Source organism: Octopus sinensis, linkage group LG7 (genome assembly GCF_006345805.1).
Source record: "Octopus sinensis linkage group LG7, ASM634580v1, whole genome shotgun sequence".
Classification (NCBI taxonomy): domain Eukaryota; kingdom Metazoa; phylum Mollusca; class Cephalopoda; order Octopoda; family Octopodidae; genus Octopus; species Octopus sinensis.
Window position 1 is genome coordinate 29,391,529 of NC_043003.1, and position 25,110 is coordinate 29,416,638.

Sequence of the window (25,110 nt, forward strand, 5' to 3'; positions counted from 1 at the left end):
ATCAAAACTCATTCCTAGATTTATGATAGAGCTTGCCTCGTATAGAAGTGGTTGTAATCTTTAATAGGTATTTTGTGAACCCTGGAACACTTCCAACTAAGGCTTACTTTCCTTGTACATGAGGTAGCTGTATGGAACTTCACATATAAACCTTGAAATCCCTTGTTGCACTCTCACCTGCACATGTACCTATTTATATATATATATACATATGTGTATTTTCATATGTGTGTGTGTACATATATATATATACACACACACACACACACATATTTACACACACCTGCACTCATACATACATGCTTACATACATGTTTACATATGCTTATATACAAAGATTCTTGCTTTTTGTGTGTGCTTGTATGTATGATGACGTTACACACACTCACACACGTGCGCGCATACATGTATATATGTGTGCACATATGCATAAATATATACAGGAAGAAAGAGAAATTTAAATTTATCTTTTTTTTATTTTGTATCTTATCTATATATTTATTTATTCAATTTTTTTTGTCAATATTTGCCATGTCAAATATCACATACCGCCTGGTAACTTATGGCAACCAGCAGTCATTGACTCATGGGAGAGCAGTATTTTGTACTTAAATCTGATGAGATAGGTTGCCGTTGCAATGGAAAAGTCTCTGAAAGCTTAAATATGGTTGTAGAGGAGTAGGGAACATTCTAGACTGTCTAGAAGACTAATCTGGCAACATCTGGTAAAAACTGGTGTCTTTTTATTATCAGCTTGTAGTCTGATATGTATGTATGTCACGTGTACATCCAAACATACATATAAATGTGCCATGTATGTTTGTGTGTGTGTATTTATACACGCACACACACATATATATATATATATTCACACATACATGTGTTCAGTTTAAGGGTATTGAAGAATGCGGATGAGAACTTAATCAAAATATAAGAGATAATATCAATGAATGAAACAAAGGGAAATGATATTGTATTATCTTACATGGGTTGTTCAATAATCCTATTTCAGGAAAAATTCCCGTTTACACATAAAAGAAAGGAGTTTGAAGAAATAGAAAGGAAACAAAAATTTGGGGGAAATGTGTTATTTTCTTCTATTTATAAAAAGAATTTTCCCCAAAATATGATACATTCATAGAACAACCTATGTAAGATAATACCTTATCTTTTCTCTTTGTTATTCTACATCGTCATCTTAAATATTGTGCTTAACTTCTTATCTGCATTGCTCAAAGCCTTTTGCAAACATTTATCACGTGCATATATATATATATATATATATATATATATATTTTGATATATATGTATGTGTGTGTGTGTGCATTTGGACGTACAGATGAGAGCAGAAAAGTGTACACAATACATGCACAATACATACAGGTGGAGTTTCTTTCTTCAAAGCTGATAATTTGTTCAGTCACTACTCTGAGTTTCTCTGTTTTGAGTGTATATTTAAGCAACAAAGGTGTTTTTGATGCTTGACAAATCACACACACGAGAAAATAGGAGTTACAATGGAGCAATTTCTCATCAGCTTCAAATAAATATATATATATTTATATGTGTGTATGTGTTTGTAAACAGTTTGGTCTCTGTGACTTTCTCTTTCTCTCTCTCCCTCCTTCACTCTCTGCATCTCCCACCATCATCCAATATACTCAATTACTAAATGTAGTAAAATTTTACTCATCAATTTTCTCATGTTAGAGACCTCTGCCATATCATTCTCCCTTCGTTTTTTTCTTCCACTTTCATTTGTGGTGAAACCTCCATTTTACATAAAATTAAAAAAACGCATATATGAAAAAAAAAGATCACCAACTTCAAAAAAAAAAAAAGCCCCCTCTAAGTTGTTTATTTTTTCAAAAAGCTGGAAATGAAGGAAAAAATTACAGAAAGAAAAAAAAAGACTCAAACCTCTCTGAATGAACAATTCAAATCAAAAACTGTAAGCAACTAAAGAAACACTTATTTTTTTTGACATTTTCCATCTTTCCTTCTAAAAGCCTACTATTTTACAATGCTATGATGATGATAATATTATTATTATTATTATTATTATTATTATATTATTATTATTATTATGGTGCAAGCTGGCAGAATTGTTAGTGTGTTGGACAAAATGCTTGGTTGCATTTCTTCTGGCTATACCAATTTCCATCCTTTCGAGGTTGATAAAATGAAATACCAGTCATGTTCTGGGGTTGATATAATTGACTAACCCTTTCCCTTTAAAACTGCTGGCCTTGTACCAAAATCTGAAACCATTATTATTTTTGGCAGAATTGTTAGGGCATCAGGCAAAACACCTTGCTGTATTTCTTCTGGTTCTTCAAGTTTTTGAGTTCAAATCCTGCTGAGGTCAGCTTTGCCTTTAAGCCATCTGGGTCAGTAAAATAATGCATTAGTCAAGTCCTGAGGTAGGTATAATTGATTACTCCCTCCCCTCAGAATTGCTGCCCTTGTCTCTAAATTACAAAGTGCAGTGAACTCGCAGAATCAGTAGATGACTTGTGGTATTTGTTCTGGCTCTTTACATTCTGAGTTCAAATCCCACCAAGATCAATTTGTCTTTCATCCTTTCAGGGGTTGCTAATCTTGTACAGAAATTTGAAAGAATTATTATTACTATTATTAAGCCAGTGAGCTGGTAGAATTGTTAGAGCATTAAACGAAATGCTTCGTGGCATTTCTTTTGGTTCTTTGCATTCTGAGTTCAAATTCTGCCAAGACCAGCTTTGCCTTTCAGGATCAGCAAGATAAAGTACCAGCCAAGCACAGATCAATGGTACTGACTACCCCCTCCCCCTCAGAATTGTTGGCCTTGTGCCAAAATTAGCAATCATTATTATTATCATTATTATTATTATTATTATTATTAATATTATTTTAAGTATTTTTATTATTATTGTCATTTTTACGTGTGAAATAAAAGTATAAAGAAATTCTACTGTCTTGAGATTATTCAGATTTTTTTTGCATAAACTTCAAATGATAGTATTTTTGTTTTGTTTTTTTTTTCAATCATTTTAACCTTGTTAATGCTAAACTGTCCAATACCATCTTTGTTCCAAAACACTGGCTTAAAATTCATTGTCATCATCATTTTAACATTCACTTTTGCATGCTTGCATGTATCAGATGGTATTTGTTGAGGCAGATTTTCTACACCTTATGCCCTTTGTGTTGCCAACTCTCACTTGTTTTCAAGCTAGGTAATATTTCCCCATGGTCAGCTGTGTGATAGTGATGCTTGCTTACAACCATCACATGATGTCAAGACAAGGTTGTACATTTATACAAATACATCCATTGGCATACACACACACACTCCTGCACATATATACAATAAGTTACTTTCAGTTTCCATTTGTCAAATCCTCTCACAAGGCTTTGGTCAGCTTGGGGCTACACTAGAAGACATACCCAAAGTGCTCTGCAGTTGGACTGAATCCAAGACCCCATGGCTAGGAAGCAAGCTTCTTAACCTCACAGCCATGCCTACACCTATCATCATCATCATCACTGTCATTTAACGTCTGTTTTTCTATGCTGTCATGGGTTAGATGGTTTGAGTGGGATTAGTTAGCTGGAGAGTTGAACCAGGTCCCAGTGTTTTGGCTTGGTTTCTATTGTTGGATGCCCTTCCTAATGCCAACCACTCCACAGAGAGTGCTGGGTGTCTTTTACATGTCACCGGCATTGATGTCTTTTATGTGTCACTGGCATGGGTGCACTTTACGTTTATTTAATTGAATCATAGAAGTTGTTTTTGTTTTGAAAAAATTATGTGAAATATATAGACTGTTTTTCCTTGTCAGTCATCATCACTGTTTTTAATATCCATTTTCCCACACCTGCAAGGGCCAGACAGAATTTGTTATGGCAGATTTTATACATCTGGATGTTCTTTCTGTCACCAACCCTCATCAGTTTTCCAAGCAATATCATTTTCCTCCATGGCTGGAAATGTTCACAGAAAATTAGAAACAAAAATCCACATGCAAACATACATTATGTGTGTGTGTGTGTGTGTGTGTGTACACAACTAACTGGCTTCTTTCAGTTTCTGTCCACATGCCCTTTAGTTGGTCCAGGGCTACTGAAGAAGACATGTGCCCTCCAAGGTGCCATGTGGTGTGGTTGAAAAGCAGACTTCTTAACCACATAACAATGCCTGCACCTGCTATAGGTGAGAAACAGGGGTAGAATATCTGAAGCATGAGTGGTAAGGTGACAAATTTTGCAACATCTCTAAAAGGATTTCCTATAGTGGCATCTTTATAGTCTAAAATTTCTAACCAGAATGTCTCAGTATTAGGTGTATTTGCTAAATGGATGCTATTGTAGCATACACTCGAGTGAAATTCCTCTCCCCGCTTTATTATATATATGTGCATTCGAATGTAACAGGTAACACCTAGCCTTTGGTCGCTATTTGGACCCCATTGTGCCCACTGCTCTGATTGGTTGATATTGGCACAATTCGTCCCTTACTCTGTTGCGCCATGTATAACCAGTTGGAGCCTCTGAATAAAATCACGAGACAGCCTGTTCTCAACCTAGTTTTTGAGCCTACAGCTCCTTATAAAAACTCACCTCCTTTTCGAGGTCTTTTTTAGGTCTGGCCATTGACCACACAAGACACAGTCAGTTTCAGTGACAACACCACAGCAGCCACGTTGAAACTTACCAACTTTGTCCAACAGCATTACAGCAACCTCCGTCTTCATCACTACCATTATGTCCTTAAGGTCATCACCATCATCTCTCTACATACACAGCTCAGGAAGCAACTCCCCCAGATTCCAACACTTCACTGTTTGTGAATTACTTCACCATGGATCAACAGCAAATATATAATCTGCAAGAACTCCTGTATCAAGTGACCAAGGCAGCAGCATGACAGCCACAACTTCATATATGACATGTACCTGCAACTGGCTCAGTATCATGGCCACAACTCCTTGATACAGTTTTACAACTACCATATTCAATTGACTACAAACTGGTATTTTAATCTTACTTGTGTATATGAACTTTCTTCTCACTTCAGTGGCTATAGATTCTTTCACTGTCTCCTTCATTGCCATTCTTATATGTTCTTAACACACACATACATCTTAGCTTACATGCATACATACATTTGTTCTCATGATAACCTGTCTATTATTCTGTATACATGACGCACACATAGACACACATGTTGTTATATCAATAAATCTTCTCTTAATCATTCTATGTTGTTGTGTCTCATTTCCCTGTCACTTATATGTACCATTCAATTATATATTTATTGTAAGGGCTGTGTGATGTACTAAAGACCCATTCTCGACACCTCACATTACATGGTCCCATTACACTCTTTTACTTGTTTTAGTCATGTGACTGTGGCCATGCTGGAGCACCGCCTTTAGTCGAGCAAATCGACCCCAGGACTTATTCTTTGTAAGCCTAGTACTTATTCTATCAGTCTCTTGCCAAACTGCTAAGTTACAGGGATGTAAACACACCAGCATCGGTTGTCAAGCGATATTGGAGGAACAAACACAGACACACAAACATACACACACACATACATATATATATATATATATACATATATATGATGGGCTTCTTTCAGTTTCGGTCTACCAAATCTACTCACAAGACTTTGATCGGCCCGAGGCTATAGTAGAAGACACTTGCCCAAGGTGCCACACATGTGGTTCGTAAGCAAGCTACTTGTCACTCCTACGCCTATTAAATCGAATTTCAACTGAAGCAATTTTTTCATTGAAATGCTTCCAAGACAGGCAAAATTGGCTCTTAAATGTTTCAAAATATTCTCCACTGAAAAACATTTGATATTCCTCTGTATATTAAAGCTTACAGCCAAACATTGCTTAAATCCCTTACAAAGACAGAGTAATGACTGATGTGCTCTCTTATGGATATTATTTTCTTTGGTAGCTGTTACAGTCTTCTGTTATCTTTCTCTAAAACCTGTAGCCTAAATTTGGTTTAGGATTAAGAAATTCTTCAATAAAAGCATCAGGATTAAGACGATCAGTTGTACATGTTGGCAATACTATAATATTAGCAATATATTTGATCAAATTTAAGAGATCTACAAGTAATTCTATGTTGTCAGCAGAGTTTGATTTAAACAGTTTATTCACTTCTTGAACATATTTTAGAATTGAATGCAAAAATAAAAGGAAAAGTTCATTCCTAGACTCACAAAATATTTCGCGTGGTGTTAGAGCTGTAAAGCACTTCTCTTTTGTACTTTAAGTTAATTATTGAGTTTGTAATTCAAATCAAGCCATTGGCTTAAAATTCTACTTACAGTTGGTTTTATTGACAGCCACCTAGTTGCACAAGAATTCAAAATATTCAAAGGCTCCTTATTATTGATAGGAAGATATAGCTGCCTGTAAAGAGGCCCATCTATAGGTTTCAGATACTAAAAAAGTTTAATCTCTGGGGAGACATTCAGCACAGGGATACTACCAACTGTAAAGAATGACATACACATTTAAATAGAAGCAATGATGGAATTTCCTCTTTTAATTTCCAGAAAACACCATTGTTGATTCTTATCATTACACTGGTATTGTTTGTTCCTGTGGCCAGCAAATTTTTCATGTGAGGAGCTCAAGTGCTGACATGAGTTATCCCCTGTACTCTGCACCTGGCCATGGCTGAAAAGGTATCAATAAAGTACTCGATAACCTTTTATTTGGAGTAACATTAAAGTAAAAGAAGAAAAAATTCAATAATAACTGATTTAATAAAATTTGGCCATAAAATACTTCAAAAGAAAAAAAAACACGAGGAGGAAAAGAGAAGGAAAATGGATTAACTATTGTGAAAATGTCATGATCAGATAAAAATTCTAAATAAATTTTTCAACCTTACTTTCCCTGCTAAATACTTGTTTCAAAATTTTCCTGCTAAATGCTTAGAGAAAGAAAAAAATGCTAAGGTGACATTTTTTTATAAATATAAATTATAAACACACACACACTGTCAAGGCTACATCTTTGGCCTCTTTGATAGCCTCTCATCTTTCTAATATACCTATCACACTCCTCTTTAATCAAATGTTAGTCTATCATTCATGCCACTGTCACCCATGCTTCTATCAACCATGCCTTTATCACTCATGTTGCTATCACTCATGCTCCAATTATTTATCACTCACTCACTAAATCCTCTTCACACTTTCATTGTACTGTACAGTCACTGTAACTAAGGATAGCAGTAGACCTCTTTGGTTAGCTTTACATATCAACGAAAGATGCTAAGGGACTAACCTGGCCCTTTCTCCAAACTTCATCTCGTATCCTTTTCAACATATCTCTCTCACCATGTTGAGGTATATCCATATGAGACCTCATTAAACATTCATGTATCTGACATTACTGAAACACCTCCTTGGCCATCATTCACTCTTACCATTTATCTGCTTCTTGCTATCCCTCGCTCTCTCGCCCCTATACTCTCCAGGGCAGGTTCCACAGTAAAATACACCTAATACTCTAGGTGTAGAGTTGTGAGGACCCTTAAGTCTCCTAGAAGACATAGCAACCTCTCTAAAGCTGGTGCTTAATATGAAGAACCTCCAGCAAGACTTGATACAGTGGCAAGGTTTAAGTAGATGGATAGACACAGAAAGTAAAAAAAAGTTGTAAAAGCTATTTGAGGCTGGATAGAAGCAGTGAGTTTTAGTAATGAAGAGAATGTTTCAGTTATGGTATTCAACAAGAAGGAAGGGTACAGTACAGTAGCAGGTATACCACCTCTTAGCTTGTGGAGTGACAACACCAAGATTTGACCTACACCTGCAAATACAAGGAAACACCACGTCTTCAGCATAGGGTCTTTCTGACATCAATAAATACCTCGTATCTTGTAATAGTTTGTAGTTTGTAGTTTTTTTTAACCATCCTTTTCAAACTTACCATCATTCTCCACTTGCCTCTCAAATAGCCAACTTCTTATTAATTATTCTGTTGTGTCTGGGGAGAGTCATTTTCTTTTTGTGCCTTAAAATGTAACACACGCACCGGTAAAATTTCCACTTATTTCTTATTTTTATTTTCCTAAAATTTTCATTGCGTCTTGCATCCTTTTCAATATTCTTGACTCTCAATAACAATTAGTTGTCTCCCTTACACATTTTAAAACATTTACTTGGTTTCTCGTCGATTATCTCCCATATTTGCCGTCGAAAATGCATGCGCTCGGCTTGGGCACGTTTTCTCTTATTTACTATTCCTCCTTTCTCAATTTGTCTTGCCAGCACTATCTGAAAACATCCCTCTTCAACGAAGGCGGTCTGTTTAGAATGTTGGACTTCTCTTCTTGACGACCAAACCAATTTATTCAACCTTCAGACGATTTATATTTTCTGCCTGTCGAGGCAGACTTTCTCTACCCTCCCGAATCCTATTTAATTTCTTCCAGTTAGCGATCTTTTGATCTTTTATTCTTTATTTTTACTTGTTTCAGTCACTGGATTGCGGCCATACTGGTGTACTAGCTTGAAGGGTTTTGCTCGAACAAATCGACTCTCGTAATTATTTTTTAAGCCTGTTACTTATTCCACCAGTTATAACTAAGTTAGTGTGGGCGTAAACAAACGGACACTGGTTGCCAAGCGTTAATGGGTGATAAACACTAAAGCACAGATATACGCGCGTGCGTGCGTGCACACACAATTCGACAGGTTTCTCTTAGTTTTCATCTACCAAATCCACTCTCAAGGCCATAATCTATCCAGAACTATAGTTGAAGAAACTTGCTCAAGGTGCCACATAGTGAAACTGAACTCGGAACCAAGTGGTCGAGAAGCAAACTCCTTGTTACACAGCCACGCCTGCGCCTTAAATGTTTAAATTTTTTTCTCTTTCTCAAACGGTTGAAAGTAGGCAATATTTAATGTGTACAGTTGCCAGGCAACGGTGAAAATATGGCGACCACAATACTGGTTGATAAAGCGGTGTTGAGATGTACGAGGAATACAGAATGCGAAGTTTGGTGAAAGACTATACTGGAGAAATTGAGAATATTAGAGAGAAAGAGTGAAAAATATTTAATTCAAATATTCATATCATATTTAGTAAGTAATGGGATCCCTACCCTCGTTTCGTTGCAATATATATATATATATATATATATATATATATAATATATATATATATATATATATATATATTATATTACACGCTAAAGCATTTTGTTTTCATAATCGTTTTTCAAAATATTGTTGTTCATTAGGCCCAGTCTTATGATAAATATCGTTCTGGCTATGCCAACCCCGTTGTTTTCCAGACAGAGTATATAGGAAGACACGATCCAGTATATTTCCCCATTATTTTTAAAGGGGGTAAAGTGTGATAGAGGGAGATTTGGCTGCTATTTCTAGCATGTCACAACTCCGCACAAGTTTCCGTATTGCTTTGACCTGTCATGATTATGGTTGTTCAGCGCGATGCCCACCTTGGAGCTACAATCCTACGATCGAAAGCATTTCTACCATGACAAACCATCGTTCTAAGTTTGCCTAGGACTACATTAATTGAGCTGTCCTTTCTTTCTATAAAGTGATAGAATACACAAACTAGATAAAAAAAAAAAAAAATGAGATAGAGTGGGAGTTGTATGAAAATTGACTGCTGTTTCTAGCTTACCAATTGACCAGGTAAGAGGCATCTTCGTTGGATTGTCTTGTTCCCAAGTCATGTCTGCGTCAGGAAACCTCTAATCAAAAATGTTCCATGTGCACAGATACACTGGGCAGTTGACTGAGGTCCAGATTTCTAGGGCAGTGGTTCATATAAGAATTTGTTTATATGGGGTCCATATAACATTTTGCTATTAAAAATTATGTGCAATAAATTGGTTATACTTCTACAATGCACAAAATATTTTAACAAATTTTTTTATACAATTCGTAATAATATTTGATAATAAAAATATAAGATTCTTTTAAACTTTGTAAGGCTATGGGGTTCACCTGAGCAAAAGAGGAATCAAGGGTGTCCATAGGCAAAAAATGGTTGAAGACCACTGATCTAAGGACTTGGGTTTCCATCAGTAAATTGCATTGCTCAACCCATGGATCTATAATGCTGTTAAGATGGCTTTGCTTCCAGTCATGACCATCTTGATATTTTTTTTGTTTTTCTCTCAGGTATAGTGTATCTGAAACAACAATATGTACTGTGTACTTACCTTAAGACAATAGAGGACTTTTCTTCAGGTATAGTGTATCTGGATCTACAATATCCTTTTAAGACAACTAGGGATGATTTTTGTGGGGGTAGTTGGAGTGGAATTTGGTTGTTAGTTCCAGCAGGTCAAACGACCACGAAGTTTTTCTTGATTAACTCCACTTTAGGAGGGGAGATAATCTCATGAATTAAAAATTCTCAGAAAATGACTTGCCATTAAGAGAAAGGACAGGCTCATGGTCTGGAGATAAGGGAACAATCATTGACACATGTTTCTGGTTCAATAGCATGACATTTGTCTGTCTTTATCTCCAGTAGACTCACTCTATTTTTATAGGTGCCCAGTCCAGTAAGACATGAACTGGGCAAGACACAATGGTCAGGTGATAATATGAAGCGAGATGGCAGAAACGTTAGCACGCCAGGCGAAATAGTTAGCATTACTTCGTCTGCCCCTACGTTCTGAGTTCAAATCCCGCCGAGGTTGACTTTGCCTTTCATCCTTTCGGGGTCGATAAATTAAGTACCAGTTGCGCACTGGGGTCGATGTAATCGACTTAATCCCTTTGTCCTTGTTTGTCCCCTGTGGGCAATAAAGAATTAAATATGATGGATACAATGTATGCATTTGCCACCTATACCTGACCTTTCAGGGATAGCTTTCTCTCAGCCCATTTCTAGGTGAGAGTGGCCAACCTACTTGTCACCTCATCCCAGTTCTTCTCCATTTGGAAATCTGAACCAAACCAGACCTCAAATTATTTCACTGGTACATCTTTCCAGTAAACTATGACAGAATTGGATGGCATGGACTAGCTTCTCCAGGTGACGAGCAGCAGACCCACTGACTTTTCTTGGTTGATTTTTGCTCCTGTCACTGCCTCGTATTCCCTTTGAATAGTGCCAATCACCTCAATGTGCCTATTGTTGGACACTATGACAGTGATCTCATTTGTTTTTGCTCACATGGTTATCCCATGTCTCAGTTGGCATGGGGATTCCTCTCAACATCTCCAATTTCTGCAGTAATGTCTCTACCGTGAGTACTTACAGAAGAGATCAGAGGAGATAACCATGACAGATTGAGTACATGATATACAATAATAATAATAATAATCACCATTTAACATCCTCTGTCCATGCAGGCATAGGTTGGATGGTTTGACAGGAGCAGGTAAATAAGAAAACTGTCAACTGTCTGCTTTGGCATGGTTTTTATAGCCGAATGCCCTTCTTATTCCCAACCACTTTACAGAATGTGTTGGGTAGTTTTTTTCTATCTAGCACCAGCAGCTGTGAGGTTACCAAATAACTTGCAAGACATGACTTTTCAACTGAGCGGGGCATAGTATTGAGAGAGGTGGCTTTGTGTTAGGTGATAGGAAGTTAAAGTATGAATAGCAGGATGAAAGAGATACCTGGCTACATGAGTAAGAGAGAATGGAGAGTGAGAGAGATGTGATGGAGCCCATATCCAAGATACAGGGAGGTGTATAAAGTGAAGTGGGCCAGAAATTGGATAGGGTGTAATAGGTGGGTGAGTTTGTGAGAGTGTGAAAGGGAGAATGGGCAGAGGGTATTAAGAGGATATGTTGTGAAGAAGAAATTTGATAGATGTATTATGTGCTGGTAGGTTTGCAAGGGAGAGTTAGAGAATGAGGGAAGCAGACCCCCCCCATGAATGGTGAATACAGGTGGGGAGGTGGAAGAGGTTTGTCGGGGACAGATTGTGTGTGGTGTGAAGGCATGGATATAAGGAACATGCCTTCATGGCCTAGATTTTATTTTGGCATTGCAAATCATCTCTTCACTCCTACCTCCCATCAACTCATAGATCACCTCATGCCCCTTATCCACCCATTAACCCAACCCAGTTCTTACAGTTGTCACCTACTCTTCCATACCTTCTCCACTTGTCATTCCTTAACATTTGTCCTTCATTCATTGTATTCATCCCACTCGCCCGTTTCCCATCTCTAACAATTCTCACTCCCCAGTACACTTTTGCGACCTCCATCCAACCACACACTCTGTTCTCCTGTCCCCATTCACTTCTACTCACCTTATACTTTAAGGTTCCCCATTGGCACATCATCATCATCATCACCATAATCATTTAGCCATGTGCCTTTACATGTGTGTGTATGTATATATGAAGGCATATGACTCAATGGTTAGAGTGTCGAACTCATAATCATGAGCTAGTGAGTTCAATTCTTAAACTGGGCTGTGTGTTGTGTTCTTGAGCAAGACATTTTATTTCATGTTGCTCCAATTCATTCAGCTGTAGAAATGAGCTGCATCATCACTGGTGCCAAGCACTATCGGCCTTTGGCTTTCCGACAGAAAACATCAGTGACATGGAGAGGGGAGGCTGGTGTGCATGGACTTGTGCTTTGGAGGCGAACTTTCTAGGTGCAATCCCATGGTCATTCATAACCGAAGGGGGTTTCTACTCTATCCCCTGTTTTACTTTTACTTTTTTTTTTGCTGCTGTGTTATAGGGCACATGAGCCCAATATACAATAAGCTCGTATTAATTATGATAATGATCATTACTATTGTTATTAGGCCTAGTAAGGTGGCAAGTTAGCTGAATCATTAGCATGACAGGTGAAATGCTTAATGGCATTTTGTCCATCTTTAAGTTCTGAGTTCAAATTCCATGAGGTCGATTTTGCCTTTCGTCCTTTTGGAGGTCAATAAAATAAATATCAGTTGAGTACTGGAGTTGATGTAATCAACTTACCCACTCCCTCAAAATTGCTAGCCTTGTGCCAAAATTTGAAATCATTATTATTAGGCCTTGTGCCTATAGTAAAAAGGATCATTATTATTATTATTGTTGTTATTATTATTATTATTGAGTGAGAGAGCAGTGCATGCCATCAAAGTGACACTGGGGAAAAATATACGAAGCCCAGTATACCCATCATGACTACCCGTCTGATAAGGGTACACCAGGCACATGCATCACAACCATATGTGCGCGACATGGTGAACTCATATCAAGATAAACAGCACATGACCTTGCAGGTGGGGCCCAGTTAGAATTTTCTTCTGACTGAGTAACCCATCCTGCTCAAAAGGTCCCTGAATAAGGGTTATTTAAGGATGTTGAACGAAACACCCATGTTTCCAGAGGTGAATTATTCAAACCCCAAAGCATCCCTCTCAACACATGGCTATGATGCTCCCCCATTACTTCTGCTCATGATCAGAGATGCACATATATCGTCAGCCACTAAGGGACATGCTCAACTGGTTAAGATCAAACAACTGACAAGCAAATCTGTGGTATTGAGCAGAATATTTGCTGTAGCCTATCTTTTATACCAAGCCAAAACAATGTACATGATAACACTTCCAATAATCAGTTAAGATCAGAAGCCATCAGAGCCACTGCATCAGGGCATTTATTATTATTATTATTATTATTCGAATCTGGCCGTTGCCAGCGCCGCCTCGACTGGCCTCTGTGCTGGTGGCATGTAAAAAGCACCAACCGATCGTGGCCGTTGCCAGCCTCACCTGGCATGTAAAAAGCACCCACTACATTCATGGAGTGGTTGGCGTTAGGAAGGGCATCCAGCTGTAGAAACACTGCCAGATCAGACTGGGCCTGGTGCAGCCTCCTGGCTTCCCAGACTCCAATTGAACCGTCCAACCCATGCTAGTATGGAAAGTGGACGTTAAATGATGATGATGTTGATGATTATTATTATTATTATTATTATTTTATTATTATTATTATTAGGGATATGAGCTGGCAGAACTGTTAGCATGCTGGGCAAAATGCTTAGCGGTATTTTGTCCATTTTTACATTCTGAATTCAAATTCCGCTGAGGTTGACTTTACCTTTCATCCTTTTGGAGTCAATAAAATGAGTACCAGTGAAACACTGGGGGTCGATGTAATTGACTATTCCCCTCCCCACCAAAGTAGAAAAGATTATTGTTGTCGTTTTTGTTGTTGTTGTTGTTGTTGTCGTCATCATCGCTGCTGCTGCTGTTGTTGTTGTTATTGTTGCTGCTGCTGCTGTTGTTGCTGCTGCTGTTGTTGTTGTTGTTGTTGTTGTTATTATTATTATTATTATTATTATTATTGAGTGAGAGAGCAGTTCATGCCATCAAAGTGACACTGGGGTAAAATATACGAAGCCCAATATACCCATCATGACTACCCGTCTGATAAAGGTACACCAGGCACATGCATCACAACCATATGTGCGCGACATGGTGATCTCATATCAAGATAAACAGCACATGACCTTGCAGGTGGGGCCCAGTTAGAATTTTCTTCAGGTTGAGTAGCCCATCCCGCTCAAACGGTCCCCGAATAAGGGTTGTTTAAGGATGTTGAAAGAACCACCCATGTTTCCAGAAGTGAACTAGTCAAACCCCAAAGCATCCCTCTCAACACATGGCTATGATGCTCCCCCACTACTTCTGCTCGTGATCAGAGATGCACATATCGTCAGCCACTAAGGGACATGCTCAACTGGTTAAGGTCAAACAACTGACAAGCAAATCTGTGGTATTGAGCAGAATATTTGCTGTAGCCCATCTTTTATACCAAGACAAAACAATGTACATGATAACACTTCCAATCAGTTAAGATCAGAAGCCATGAGAGCCACTGCCTGGTACTGCATCAGGGCATTTATTATTATTATTATTATTATTATTATTATTATTATTATTATTCAGTTCTATATTTAAGAAATGAGGAATTATGTACATTATTTACATTATTTACATTTGACAGATATTTGTCCTCATCTTGTTTGTTGTTAACACAATGTTTCAGCTGATATACCCTCCAGCTTTCATCAGGTGTCTTGGGGAAGTTTCAAACCTGGGAATTTTTCGATGTTGTTGTTATTATTATTATTATTATTATTATTATTATTATTATTATTATTATTATTATCATTATTATCATTATTATTATTATTATTATTATTATTATTATTATTATTATTATTATTATTATTATTATTATTCAGGTCAATGCCTGGAATCAAACTCAGAATCTTGGGGTTAGTAGCCCGCGTTCTTAACCACTATTATTATTATTATTATTATTTTATTATTATTATTATTATTATTATTATAAAAGCAGCAAGCTTGTAGAATCATTAGCATGCTGGGCGAAATGCTTCGTGGCATTTTTTCTGGTTCTATGTTCTGAGTCCAAATTACACTGAAGTTGACTCTGCCTTTCACCATTTTGGCCTCAGTAAAATAAGCATAAGTTGAGCACTGGGATCAATGTAATTGACTAGGTCCTGCCCGCCAAATTTTAGGCCTTGTGCCTTTAGTAGAAAGGCTTATTATTAAAATAGTTGCTGACTGAATCATTAATATGCTGGACAAAATGCTTTAGTGGAATTTCTTCTGGTTTTACACTCTCAGTTCAAATTCCACAGAGGTCTACTTTGCTTTTCATCCTTTCTCATCATCATGATCATCATCATCCTTTAATATTTGCCTTCCATGCTGGCATGGGTCGGACAGTTTGACAGGAACTGGCCAGGCAGAAGACTGCACCAGACTTCTGTGTCTGATTTAGCATGATTTTTATGGCTGGATGCCCTTTCTGACACCAATCACCCTGCAGAGTGGACTGAGTGCTTTTTACATGGTGCCAGCACTGGCAGGGTCACCAAGTGACTTGCAAGGAATTTCAAGACTGGAGGGAGTATTGAAGGAGGTGATCTTGTGTCAGATGATGAAATGTTAGAGTGAGACAGAGTGGCAGAAACAGTTGTCTTGCTATAGAGGAGATACATGTGTTAACTGGCAAAGAGAGAGGGAGAGAGAGATCGACTCATACATTGTGTGTGTGTATGGATTGATACAATAAGAGACAGTTGAGCACTGGAGTCGATGTAATTGACTTACCCCCTACCCTCAAAATTTCAGGCCTTGTGTCCATAATAGAAAAGATTATAAAGCATGTAGCTGTACATAATGGAGTAAAATTCAATGTTTTTTATATCTTTTTCTTCTTTTTTTATTTCTGTAATCAGTCAGGTGGTTTGATGATATTTTGAAACATGGCACTAAAGAAGAGGAAAATAAAACTCGTGACATTGGAAGACTTGCATCTATCATTTGATGATGAAGTTCGTGAATCCTGTTTGTGGATGGAAGACCGTAAGTATTGTCAGGCTATGTAACCATGGTCATTTTATATTCTCTGAATGGATTGGCTGGATGAAGAGAATGGAAACTTTCCTCTGCTATTTCTGTTATTTGTTTGTATGAGTAAGGAGGTTTACATTCATACCTATAGATGTTGGGAATGCATTATGAATGGGTGTAACAGTGGGATGATGGGAGGAGTATGCGAGAGGTTTGAGTGGGTTTAGGAGGGAGTTAGAGAAACTGCGGGTTTGGTTGTGTTGCTACTACAAGAAGGGTTCTTATGGTACCAGTTAAAAGAATTGGGAATAGAACACAGTTGACAGTGAATCAATGATGGCTGGATGTTAAGTGTTGGGTAGTGAGTGTTGGTTTGTCTATGAGACATGTCTCACTTTCTATATATATATATATATATAATATATATATATATATATATATATAATAACAAAGGGTAAAATTAATTAATTAAGAAGTAATCAGTAATTTCACCAAGTAGAATTTGGCTTGAAAAAGACCATTTCATGGTAAGCTTAAGTAATACATTATAAATAGGGTTCAGCAACGATTTTGGTATGTGGTGAAGCAAATTATTGCTGAACCCTATTTATAAAGTATATATATATATATAAATACATACACACACACACACACACATATATATATATTCACATTATATGTCAGAGCAAACACTAGAGTATAATGCAGTCCTTGGATCTACAGGATCCCATCAAACCAGCCAACCCATGTGAACATGAAACTGTGACATTAAATGATACACATACATACAAGTATGCATGCTTGCCTACATACATACATATGTAAATATGTATGTACATATGGACTTACATACCTACATATCTTTATACGTATATATGTACATACATAAGTATATACGCACACACATACACACACACACACACATACACACACACACACACACACACACATACACAAGCACAAAGTTCAGGTCAATTCAAGGTTATGAGAAATGACATTTGGCCAATACACTTGACTATGTACAAGCTTCCTTTCTCTTATCTCTCTCTTAATAGCTTGACCATATAACAGCTTTCTCTCTCTCACCCCCCCTCTCTCTCTTTCCTTTTGTCTCTCTCTCATTAGCTTAATGAAGAATGATCTCTTTCTCATTAGCTTGACCAAGTAACATCTCCTTCACATTACCTTGAACACACTGTTCTTTCTCTCTCTCCCTCCCTCTCTCTCCCTCTTCTCTTTCTCTCCCTCTCTCTCTGATTAACTTCACTATGTAGCAGCTCTTTTTTCTTTTTGTCGTGTGTCGATGTCTTGCAAACAACTTGCACATGCAAGTGCTACCAGTCAAAAGCTCCGTATACTGGAAGCCAGCAAGTGTATGGGGTCATCAGGAGAGAATGCGCTCCGTTTCGGGGCCTACCTCTCAACAGCATCAATGCGCACCGGCCCCCCTTACTGATATGAGGCCCCGCTTGCTATGTTATGAAGTTAAACTCAATATCCTTCTAGCCATCGCTCATCGTCTCTTTTTAACCAGTAGAATAAGCATGTTTGGTTTATATTAGGTCTTTAGTGTTGCAGGCAGTGTCATAGACAAACTTGCTGAAGTCTGTTACCATATTTCTGGTGAAACACTCTGCCTTTGTTTCAGTTAATTTTTAAAATAATTAAAGATTTTATGAAATAACTGTTATTAAACTGGTGTTTAAGGGTGGTGAGCTGGCAGAATCATTAGTGCACCAGACAAAATGCCAAGCAGCAACTTTGCCTTTCACCCTTTGAGGGTCAATAAAATGAGTACCTGTGGCACACTGGGCTCTATATGACTGAATAACCTTCACCTGCAGAATTTCAGGCTTTGTGCCCATAGTAGTAAAGATCCCTTTTGGTCATGGACGACCATGGGATTGCACCTAGAAAGTTACCATCAAAAGCACAAGTCCAGGCAAGGTTGTTTATGGAAGACCAGCAGTCGCCCATGCATACCAGTCTCCCCTCTCCATGCCACTGATGTTATCCAAGGGAAAGGCAAAGGCTGATACAACTTGGCACCAGTGACATTGCAACTAATTTCTACAGCTGTGTGAACTGGAGCAATGTGAAAAATAATGTTTTGCTCGAGAACACAACACGCCGCCTGGATTAGGAATTGAACTCACTACCTCATGATTGTGAAACTGATGCTCTAACCACTAAGCCATGCACCTATAGTAGAAAGGATTATGAAACTGGTATTTGAGACGTAAACTAGCATGAAATTTTGATGGAAAGTTAGAGTTTAGATCACTTTAAAACAGGAAGTTTATAATAATAATAATAATAATAATGAAATTATTGTATACAGTGCTCAGGTGCGCCACAACTTGTCAGAAAGTGCGTATAAAGTATATGCAGTAATGTACAAATGTCTGGAAAGCGAACAATGTATGAGTCAGATACATGCTTGTGTGTGTATGGAGGGGGGGGGCAGATTTGAGAAAGTTGGTTTGAAATGGGTTGCTCTTTAACTATTGCTTGCTCTACCCACTTCATAAAGTTTCATGTTGCTCTTATTTTTTAGCTTTAATCAATGTACCAGCTTGCACCTATGAAAACTTCCCTGAGGATCCACAAGAAAATAGTATTAATGAGCTGATTTTGTTCTTCAAAAATAACCAAGAACTGTTTGATCAATTTAAAGGTAAGTCAATGTCTTAGACAGGCATTTATTGATATATTACCATTTGATGCTGTTGTTTTAAGGGAGAAATCCTTATTGGTCTTGTTCATATACACATGTGCCACCAGTTGTGGCACATATGATAGTTTGTATACCATATTAGTAGTGTTGTTATTAAATATAACACTACTACTATCATCCTGCTCTCCCTCCCCTTCCTCTCCTCCATCTTCCTCCCCCTCCTTTTCTCTCCCTCCTCCTCCTCCTCTTTTCTGATGGGGGAAATGTTATCTTAGTTTGATGTAGGTGAGGTTTGGCTACAGGAAGGGCACCCAGCTGTTGAAAATTTGTCTCAAAAAATTCCATCTGACCTATGTAGGCATGGAAAAGTGAACATTAAAATGATGATGATGAAGCAATGATTATTATTATTATTCAGTAGTTTTATTTTTATAGCGTGCTTTCACTTCACTACCGAGCGCAGCTCTGTGTGCCTTAGGTATGTGCTGTGATTTGTTGTGATGCTCTGATGGTTATTGTATGAAAAGTGTTCTGCGTAGGATGTGTGCAGTGCCTAGTAGTGCAATTTTCTGTATGTTATATGTGTTTGTAAGTCCAGGTGTTTTTGTTATGTATTTGTCTGAATATTTTTTTATCATGCCTAATGCACCTACTATGATAGGAATTGTTTCTGTTTTTAGATTCCACATTCTGGTTACCTCTATTTCCAGGTCTTTGTATTTTGAAAGTTTCTCCATTTCTTTTAGAGACACGTTGTCATCTGCCGGTATTGATACATCAATTAGAAAGCATTTTTTCCCTTCATGATCTCTGACAACTATATCTGGTCTGTTGGCCTTAATTTCTCTATCTGTGTGTATCGGCATATCCCAGAGTATGGTTGCTTTCTCGTTTTCTGTGACCTTTTCTGGTGTGTGCCTATACCATCTTTTTTCTGTTGTTATTCCATAATGTTGGCATAGCTTCCAGTGTATATAGGTTCCAACTCTGTCATGTCTGTGAATATATTCCTTCTTAGCCAGGATTGGGCAGCCAGAGATAATATAATTTATTTTTCTTGTCCATCTCCACATATTCTGCAGTTACTTGTTATATTTCTTTTCATTACATGTTTTTGGTAATTTCTAGTGGGGAGGCTTTGGTCTTGTGCTGCAATTAAAAATCCCTCTGTCTCTGCTTTGAGTCCTGGGATTTTTCTTTGTCTATTTCTCTTGCGTTTAGTTTAGTCTAGTATTTACCATGAAGGGACTTTTCTTGCCATCGTTTTATCATGGTTCGTTGCTGTTCTATTTTTAGTTTGGATTTCGTTTGTTTTATAGCTTTTGTTGTTTCTTCATGTTCTTCTTCTTCATATTTATTAGGTGGTATGATTTCTTGTTTGTATTTGTCAGCTTCCTTAAATACTGAGAACAGTTTTTTGTTTCGCTCGTGTTTTGCCGCTATTTGTATCAGTTTTCCTTCCTTCTGAAGTAGATATTTTTGCAGTCCTATAGTGGTTATTTTGTAGTAGTTTTCTAGCTGTATAAGGCCTCTACCACCTTCTATACATTGTATATATAGTCTTTCTATGTCAATTTTGGGTGATGCATCCTAGATCCTGTCATTATTTTTCTTGTTTTCCTATCTATTTTGGTCAGTTCATTTAGTGTCCAGTTAAGGATATTGTAGCTGTAACTTATAACTGGGACAGCTAAAGTGTTAATACCTATTATCTTGTTTTTAGCATTGAGCTCTGTTTTTAGTATTGATCCAACTCGTCTATAATATTCTTTTTTTATTTTCTCTTTCATTTGTGTGTGTTGTGTCTTATCTAGTTCATGGATTCCTAAGTATTTGTAAGTTTGGCTTTGATCTAATTATTTTATTTCATTGGTTTTATCTAGCGTGATGTTGCTACTCTTAACTAGTTTTCCTCTTTTCATGGTTACTTTGGCACATTTTTCTAATCCAAATTTCATATCTATTTCGTTGGTAAATCCATGAACTGTCTTTAATAGTGTTTGCAGCGTATAGTTTTAGGTCATCCTTATATAAAAGGTGGCTGATCGTTTTGCTGTAACATTTATATCCGCATCCAGTTCTATTTAGCATATCAGATAGAGGTGACAGTGCCAAGCAGAAAAGGAGTGGAGAGAGCGTGTCTCCCTGGAATATTCCTCTTCTAATGGGGATGGCTTTGGTTTTCATGAGTCCCTCTTTTGTTTGGAGGTGTAGGACTGTTTGCCATTTATTCATAGAGTGCCCTATGAATTTTATAATTGTTGGTGCTACTTTGTTAATGGCTAGTGTTTCGAGGATCCATGTGTGGGGGATGCTATCAAACGCCTTTTTGTAGTCGATCCAGGCCATACTGAGGTCTTTCTTCTTTCTGTGGCTGCCTTCAGTTATGGCTTTATTAATCATTAGTTGATCTTTGCAGCCATATGAGCCTTTGCAGCATCCTTTCTGCTCTTCTGGAAACAGGTTGTTTTCGTCCAGGTGCTTGTTCAACCTTTGCGATATCACTGCAGTAAATGCCTTGTACATTGTAGGGAGACAGGTTATTGGTCTGTAGTTTTCTGGTTTTGCTGTCTCATTTGATTTGTGAATTAAGATGGTTTTCCCCTTCGTGAGCCATTCAGGCATTGTCTCTGGCTCTGCTAGTATGTTGTTAAAGTTTTCAGCCAGCTTTTTGTGCATTCCTGTTAGATATTTCAACCAGAAGTTGGGGATCTTGTCATGCCCAGGTGCCTTCCAGTTGCTTAGTTTTTGCAGTGCCTGGGTGACCTCTTCAGTTGTTATGGGGGTCCAAAGTTGCTCAGATGCTGAGTTTGTTGTTTTGATACTCCTTTATTTTGGTTGTTCGTTCACCGACCATATTTCCCTCCAGAATTCTTCCACTTCTTCTGCCATTGGTGCTGCAGTGATTTCTATTTTATTTTTACCAAGTTCTTGGTAGAACTTTTTGGGGTTGGAGTTGAACTTTTTGTTTTGTTCAAAGAAGCGCTGGCGTTTCTCGTACCGGCGAATCCTTTGTGCTTTGGCAAGGATATCTTGCTTCAGCTTTTCTTTTATCTCAGGTAAATCTTTTTCTGTGATGTTATATTTGCGGAGTATTTTTGTTTTCTTTTTGTTGCTCAGTAGCGTTGATTGTCTGCTGATTTCATTAAGAATCGACAGATCTTTTCTCATTTTTTGTATTTTGTTTTGGATGTTATTTATCCACAGGGTTTGTTTGGGTGGTGGTACCCCTGTTTGGATGGATTTGAGTGAGTATCCAGCTTCTTTTGTGGTTGCAGTGGCTGCTGCGTATACTAAGTCATTTAGCTCAGTGATATCGCTTTTTGTTTCAGTGGCTATTAGTTCCGTGACAGCTAGGTTTATGCTGTTTATAATTGGTGTTGTTGTTTCGTCTATTTTGATTTTTGGGAGGTATGGTCGGTGGTCCATTTTGAGCTTTGTGGTTTTCAGTTCTTTGATTATTTTACTTTTTATATTATCATTGTTTCCAGGTTTTAGATTTGTGTCGCTTTCTTTCTTATTTATATGTTTGTTTGCCGTGTTTTGGCTTGCTGTTTGTCGTGTATTATTATGCATCCTTACGGTCTGGGTTTGTTGTTTTTTGTTTCATCGTGTTTGTTGGGAATGTTACGTTTGTCTTCGTGTTTTACTGTTTCAGTGTTTATGTTATTGGGCATTGTTGTGTGGCTTCTATCTACATTTTCCTGGTGTATTTTTTCTTTTAGATGTTCTATTTCTATTTCTGATATTTTTTTTGCGTTGAGAATGTATCTTCGTACGTTAGCTAGTTTATTAGGGTTCATTGCTGTATCCAAGTCTATATTTATGTTATTTTCCTTCCATATTTTATATGTATGTGTTGTTGTGCTTTCTCTTATTTTCCTTCCATATTTTATATGTATATGTTGTTGTGTTTTCTTCTTCTTCTTCTTCTTCTTCTTCTTCTTCTTCTTCTTCTTCTTATTATTATTATTGTGATAAGGCAGTGAGCTGGCAGAATTGCTAGCATGCTGGACAAAATGCTTAGTGGTATTTTGCCCATCACTACGTTCTGAGTTCAAATTCTGCCAAGGTTGACTTTACCTTTCATTCTTTTGGGGTCAATAAAGTACCAGTTGAGTATTGGGGTCGATGTGATCAACTATCCCTGCCCCCAAATTTCAGGTCGTGTGCCTATAATAGAAAGGATTATTATTCTTTTCTCCTCTAGGTACAAGGCCCGAAATTTTTTGGGAGGAGTCCAATCAATTAGATCAACTCCAGTATGCAACTGGTTCTTAATTTATCGACCCTGAAAGGATGACAGGTAATAGAAAGGATTATTATTACCATCATTGTTAAGGCAGCGAGCTAGCAGAATCATTAGCAAGCTAGATGAAATGCTTAGCAGTATTTTGCCCGTTGCTATGTTCTGAGTTCAAATTCTGCTGAGGTCAACTCTTTGATTTTCATCCTTTCAGGGTTGATAAATTAAGCACCAGTCAGGTTCTGGGGTCAATGTGATCGACTTCCCTCCAACCAAAAAAAATTTCCGGCTTGTGCCTTTCGTGGAAAGGATTATTATCATTATTGCGCACCATTTGAGTGTGATCATTACCAGCATCGCCTTACTGGCACTTGTGCTCCGTGCTAGTAGGGTGCTAAGAGCACCATTCGAGCATGATTGTTGCCAGAGCGGCTAACTGGCTTCTGTGCCGGTGGCATGTAAAAGGCACCATTTGAGCATGATCGTTACCAACGTCGCCTTACTGGCACGTGTAAAAGCATTCGAGCAAGGTCATTGCCAGTACTGCCTGACTGGCCCCTGTGCCGGTAGCATGTAAAAGCACTCACTACACTCTTGGAGTGGTTGGCATTAGGAAGGGCATCCAGCTGTAGAAACTCTGCCAGATCAAGATTGGAGCCTGGTACAGCCATCTGGTTCACCAGCCCTCAGTCAAATCGTCCAACCCATGCTAGCATGGAAAGTAGACATTAAACGATGATGATGATGATTGTTAAGGCTGTGAGCTGGTAGAATCATTAGTATGCCGAGCAAAATGCTTAACAGCATTTCGTCTGTCCTTAGCCTTTCATCCTTTTGGGATTGATGAAATAAGTACCAGTTGAGCACTGGGGTTCATGTAATCGACTAGCCCGTCCCCAAAATTTAGGCCTTGTGCCTAAAGTAGAAAGGATTATCATTATTATTATTGTTGTTGTTACTGTTAATATTATTATTATTATTATTATTATTATTATTATATTATTATTATTATTATTTGATGAAAACTCTCAGCTTATTTCGCTGGGTATGATGGAAAGTGTCAGCTATCCACAGCCAGCAGACTAAGGTAACACTTGTTTACTGGTCATGCTTCAAGAACCCTGCAAAGAAATCTTACAGTTCCAAACAATGCTGAATTTTGTAGGTGTTTTACCTTTACATTTGTAGCAGTCCTTTTGATTCATGTTGGTAGTTGAGTGCCAATACTTCCAACTGCACCTATTACTATTGGTATCACACCTGCTTTCTTCATTAAATACAACCTTCATATTACCCACTTCAAATCAATTTTAATGATGCCAGCCTTCTTCACATGTTTCAACAATGGTTCCATGGTTTCAGACCTGTTTTCAGAGGCTGGATTACTGCAATGCACAGCAGCACCTGCTTGGTGGTCAAAGTAAATGGCCACCTATTGGAACTATTTAGTATCGTACATTCAGTCCGTCAGAGCTACCTGCTGCCACCTCTTCTGTATATGCTGGCTCTCAAGCCACTGCTGCAGAAGTTGGAACAATTAAGAGGCCTCCGTTTCAAAATTGAACTTAGGAGGGAAGTGTCAGCATACACAGATGATGTCACCATCATGGTGTCAGAATATAGTTTACAATACTTATAATCTTATGCAAAGTATCATTTAAAATGGCAGATTTTGCACAGAGATTTTGCTGATGTAAAATACAATGAAAAGAAATCAGTTCACTTGGATCTTTGGTTTCTCTTTCAAGATGTGCAATAAATCCTTCTGGATCAGGTAATGAAGGTTACGGAAAGGGTCATAGCCCAACTGA

General features: G+C 37.8%; 1 protein-coding gene across 1 annotated transcript in view; it reads left to right on the plus strand.

Annotated features, from left to right (window-relative positions):
* The first annotated feature begins 8,710 nt into the window (after positions 1–8,710).
* Positions 8,711–25,110, plus strand: part of LOC115214361 (restin homolog) — an 88,381-nt gene continuing 71,981 nt past the window's right edge. The window contains exons 1-3 of the mRNA XM_029783555.2: positions 8,711–9,112; positions 16,262–16,388; positions 18,934–19,053. Of these exons, the coding sequence (XP_029639415.1) occupies positions 16,289–16,388; positions 18,934–19,053 (220 nt within the window). The 5' untranslated portion in view covers positions 8,711–9,112; positions 16,262–16,288. The remainder of the gene's footprint in view (positions 9,113–16,261; positions 16,389–18,933; positions 19,054–25,110) is intronic.